The 4,922-nt window shown below is 60.5% G+C and overlaps 1 protein-coding gene across 1 annotated transcript; it reads left to right on the top strand.

The window, feature by feature from the left end:
- The first annotated feature begins 1,953 nt into the window (after positions 1–1,953).
- LOC105505975 (ras GTPase-activating protein 3-like) lies at positions 1,954–4,703 on the top strand. The gene is made up of 4 exons (XM_011933959.1): positions 1,954–1,973; positions 2,669–2,801; positions 4,336–4,518; positions 4,640–4,703. The coding sequence occupies exons 2-4, from the start codon at positions 2,683–2,685 to the stop codon at positions 4,701–4,703; spliced, it is 366 nt and encodes a 121-aa protein (XP_011789349.1). The 5' UTR covers positions 1,954–1,973; positions 2,669–2,682.
- The last annotated feature ends 219 nt before the right edge of the window (positions 4,704–4,922 follow it).

Genomic DNA, 4,922 nt, shown 5'->3' with positions numbered 1-4,922 from the left:
CTGCAGCCGTTCCTCAGGTCTTGTTCTAAGCCCTCCGCCGTCCGCGGGTGCAGGCCTCACTCGGAGGTCACAGGCCTGGCCCTGGCGCTCCTGAGGCTCTCGGCTGGGCGGCCTCTGTGGAGACCCTGTCCCCTTTGACTCGAGTGAAACGTTCTCACCTGGTCCTGGGTTCGTGTATCCTGCGTGTGGTCGTAGAGGCTGCATCGTCAGCCTTTGCCGTGGAGCCCCCACCTCCCTTTCCTGGCTCCTCAGCGCCTCCCACAGGAAACGGGGAAATCGCTTGCAGGTTCACGCAGGTCGGGACGTGATCTCAGGCCCAGGATTTAGAGAGCCCCACGGTCCGGCTGACTCAGAGGTCTGGGGAGGGCGGGCCCCAGAATGTGCCCTTCACAAACGCTGCTGGGTTCTCCCCTCCCGGTGAAAACAGGCTGGATTCCTGTTTCTTTTTGAACGTAGCCTCTGTTCCTTCTGTACCAACGAATGCCCCCATCCCCTGTGAAGAGGCAGATGAACCTGCCCTGAAGCCCCCAACCTTTCCATGCTGGACAGGGAAGGAACGAAACGGCTCCCTCCTGACCCTCCCCAGCCGGCCCTGAGACCCCAAGCCCGGGATGCTCCTGAGCCTGGGATGCACCTGCTTTCTTTAGGTCATTTTGGAGAATGTGCCATCAAATTCCTGGTCACGCCCCCTCCCAGGCCCTGGCACTGCCCCAGGGGGACCCTTACCGGGACATGTGGAGCCGGTGTGTGGCTCAGGCCCTACGGCTGCTGGGAGGCGTGGTTTTGTGGTTGAGAACCGTAGGAATGTCCCTGATGTTATCGGTCAGATCCGCCTCCCACAGTTGTCTCCATCCTGAACCATAGAATGTCCCTGACGTGGTCGGTCAGATCCACCTCCTGAGGGGTCAGGGCCCTGAACCGTAGGAATGTCCCTGACGTGGTCGGTCACATCTGCCTCCCGTGGGGTCAGGGTCCTGTGGAACAAGAGCTGCCATTGGAAACGTGGCAGCCGCCCTGGTGTCCCCCCACCCCACATGAAGTCTTGGACACCCTGAGGTCCTGTGTGCCCCCGGCTCTGCTTCGCTCCCTCCTCACTGTAAGTCCTAAAGGAGGGTTGTCTCCACCAACTGTCTTGGTTTGAGTCCCATTTTTAAATGTCTTGGCCTAAACCTTCATTTCTGGACTTCACGGTACTGAGCCGGGGCCCGAGACCCTGGGCCGGGCATCGAGGAAGCCTCCCCAGGACTCATGCCAGCCCCACTGCCAGCCCCTTTTTCGAGAGAAGGAAGCACTATCGTTCCTTTTTACACCAAGCTTTGAATTCAGGAGTGAAGTCCTAGTTACTGAATTTTTTAAAAGCACACAAAACAAAACATGTTTTAAATATTCCCCTTTTTAAAGGCAGATGCTCCTGCCTGGCCACTTGGCACATTTCCGAAGTGTCCCAGCGCAGATCAGCGGTCCCCTCTGTTCCTTCTGAAAGGAGCGCGCTGTGGGTTCTTGTGCGGCCTGTCAGCCCTCCCCGGCCCCAGACGCCAGTGCCTCTGCGGTGCCTCTGCCCTGCAGGATTCGCAAGGGCAACAGAATCACCAGCCTTCCGGAATCTTCTCCCCCCAGGGGGATGCCCGTGATGGCCACAGCGTGGTTAGACCTGCTGAGTTTTAGCCCCCGGGTAGGGCCGGCCACGCGTCACTGGGGTTTCAGGCCCGTGGGTAGAGCTGGCCACACGTGACTCCGGGTGTTTCAGGCCCGTGGGTGGGTCCTGGCCATGAGGGACTGGGGTACAGTCCTGTAGACTTTTTGCAGCCGGGGATGCTGTGTGTCTGTCAGAATTTCACAGCCCCAGGTCTGAGGGGACACGTCCCGTCCCGCACCAGGACAGAGCATTAGTAGAAGCCGCTGCCGTGTTAGACGTTAGCAGAAGCCTCACGATGCTGGGCCTGGGCTACTCAGGGAGATTCGTGGACCATGCTGTGGCCACGGTTCTTCCCCTGCTGTGGTGTGTGCGTGGCCCCTGAATCCACTTCATGCCCCAGGTCGTGAGCGATCTGGGGACACAGGGTTCTACATTTGAGGGCAGGGCATTCACAAGCGCCCAGTGTTGTTTCGAGGCACATTTTCATGTGACGAAAGCAGAGAGCCCCTGGCTGTTGAGTCAGGCAGCCCATCCTCCGTGGGCACCCTCCTCTCTACGGCCCAAGTTCTCCGTCATCCCCTGCAGTGAGCCCTGCAGATGGAGGCTGCTGGGCCGTATGCTGGGACGGCACGAGAGGCACATGCCACAGTCCCCTGAGGGTCTCTCTTGCCCGCCGTGCACAGGCTGCTGACATTGGGCCTGTTGTGGGCAAAGGGGACAGATGGTGCTGGAGCCGAGAGCGGCAGCAGCCACGTAGTTCCTGGGTGCACGCAGCGATGCCCGGCTCCTTCCTATCTAAGAGCCTGGGCTCTGAGTCTGGGCCCATGGCCTTCCGCCTTCCTCTGCCTGCCCATTACCACTGGGAGATACTCGTCTTTGTTCCAAAGCCACAGGCTGGTCTCATGTGTTTTAAACGTGCCCCGTGGGCTGAGCCTTGATGGAGACTCTGGGAGGCACTGCAGGCCCCCCTCTGCTCCTCGGGTAACGAAGCGTGGCCCGTAATCTCTGCTCCACCCGGGCTGCCGCCATCAGCGAGAGCTGTACCGATGCTGTTTTTCAGAGTTGACCTCTGGAACGCCAGTAACCTGAAGTTTGGAGATGAATTCCTGGGAGAACTAAGGATCCCGTTGAAAGTCCTGCGGCAGTCCAGCTCCTACGAGGCGTGGTAAGGTGACGCTGCGCCTGCAGACTCCGCATCTGAGAGACACAAAAACCCATGCTGCCTCTGAGAGGAAAGGCACAGAGGCCGTGCGTGCTGGTCCTCGGCTGCGCCCGGCACCCACCTGCTTTTACTTTTCATGTAGCTCTGACAAGCTCTGGCTTGATGAGTTTCTGCCCCACAGCAGGTGAGAAATGGCAGGTGAGGAGAGGCAGCAGGGATCACACTCAGCAGGGACTCACGATGGCTGGCACCTCAAAACAAGACAGGGAACGCGGGTGAAAGCGGCCCTAAGCCACCAGCAGCCTGCGGGGTCTGACCCTGGGTGAAAGGGGGACCCTGAGCCACCAGCAGCCTGCGGGGTCTGACCCCCGGGAGGAGAGGGCATCAGCAGCTGGTGCAGGAGCCCAGAATGCGCACGGCGGGCCCTGCCCCGCGGCTGCACTCCGAGTCTTGCTCTGGGCCCTCGGCAGCACCTCCTATTGAAGGCACATTCCAGGGTTCTCCACTCCCCTCTGCACGTCTAGACCTCAGGGATCGGCTCTGACCCAGAACCCACCCCACGGCATGACGTGTGTTGCTGCCTCCTGTCTTTCTTTCCTGTTTTCTCCAGGTGCTTGGTGTTTTGGTGGAAGGAGCAGGCCATTGTTTGATTTTACTTCCAGTTCACGTGTGTCCCTTAGCGACAGGCAGCTCTTGAGAGGGCCCGGAGTCGCGGGGGGCGTGCACTGCCAGGCGTGGACTGTGTGCCGCGGCCTCATGCCCCATGTGTCCCTCTGCCATGTGTGTGAGGGCAGGTTTCCATCCCAGAAACTGAAACGCACGTGTCTTTTGATTCTATGAAGACGGCATAGGCACAGGCCCCCTGAGCTGAGTTAGGCTTCCTCCTACGCTGAGCGAACCCCTGGCCGGGGTAGCTAAGGCAGCCACCACAGACCCCAGAGAACCCCAGAGGGTCATGCCTCGGACACGGGCTCCCCCCACCTGAGAGCTTAGACTGCCTGGCCCACAAATCAGAGCAGAGAGGGCTCCTGGGTGACTGCGTGGGGTAGAACCAAAGATGGAAGAGTGGCCGGGCAGGAAACATCGCCCACAATGACCAGGTGCCGAGGTGGCCTGCCAGGCTCACCAGCCCAAGGCCCCCACCCGTGACATCGGGATCCACGGCACGCTTTGGTTGAAATAATTTTCATTTCCACCTGCTGCTGACACTGCTGGCTGTGGGTCTTCAGGGCGAATCACTGACCACTTCTGCGCGGGTTCCCGGAAACCCGTTCCCTCCACGTTGCACCCCCCATCCCCCTCCGCGTTTCCCCCGTTGACTCCTGCGTCTTTGACTCCAACACTTGCTTCCTGGGGATCCCCAGTGACCAGCCCTGCTGGGGGTCTTCTGTGGGGAATCCCGGGGGCTGCACTCTGGGGAATCCTAAGGGACCACCCTCCTGACCAGTCTGCCTCAAGCAGGCATCTGGGCTGCCCTGAGAGCTGCTCCTTGGCAGGTTCAGCCTCACGCCTCCCTCCGTGTGTCCCTCCCACCCAGGTACTTCCTGCAGCCCCGGGACAATGGTAGCAAGAGCCTAAAGCCAGACGACCTGGGCTCCCTGCGGCTGAACGTGGTATACACGGAAGACCATGTGTTTTCTTCTGACTATTACAGCCCTCTGCGGGACCTGCTGTTGAAGTCTGCGGACGTGGAGGTGCTTGTCCATGCTGTGGCCTGTGGGTGTGGGCAGGAGGTGCCACCTGCCTGGGGCCCCGCCCCACGCGTTGCCCCACCCCAGAGGGCACCTCCTCCCTGAGGGGACCTTTCCCGCACCTCCCAGCCGGGCCTGTTTCCCCCCCAGATGTCTGGACCCCTTTGCTGGGGGCACTGGTCCGTTGGCAGGTGGAGCCGTGGGAGCCTGGTGATGCTGAGGACTCTCCGGGTTGTTTGAGGGGGACCCCATCATCAGGGTCCCTCTGCCGGCTCAGGAGCCCTAGAGCTGGCTGCATTTGGGGGTTGCTAGGAGGAGGTGCAGACGCCCCTCCAAGGGCCCAGCCAAGCAGCAGCAAATGGGAAGTTTTGGTGCTTTTGTGAATATATGTGTTTCTGTCTCAGCAAAGAGCCGTATCTATTGTGGCTGGAAG

This window comes from Colobus angolensis, unplaced genomic scaffold (assembly GCF_000951035.1).
Source record: "Colobus angolensis palliatus isolate OR3802 unplaced genomic scaffold, Cang.pa_1.0 Scaffold13, whole genome shotgun sequence".
In the NCBI taxonomy this organism is placed as follows: Eukaryota; Metazoa; Chordata; class Mammalia; order Primates; family Cercopithecidae; genus Colobus; species Colobus angolensis.
This window is presented reverse-complemented; position numbering and strand designations above follow the sequence as displayed.

Excerpts from the sequence above, each read along its gene's own strand:
- LOC105505975 (XM_011933959.1), top strand. The coding sequence starts at position 2,683 with ATGCTGTTTTTCAGAGTTGACCTCTGGAACGCCAGTAACCTGAAGTTT. Across the intron at positions 2,802-4,335 it reads TCCAGCTCCTACGAGGCGTG|GTACTTCCTGCAGCCCCGGG; the intron begins GTAAGGTGACGC and ends CCTCCCACCCAG. Across the intron at positions 4,519-4,639 it reads GTCCATGCTGTGGCCTGTGG|ATGTCTGGACCCCTTTGCTG; the intron begins GTGTGGGCAGGA and ends TTTCCCCCCCAG.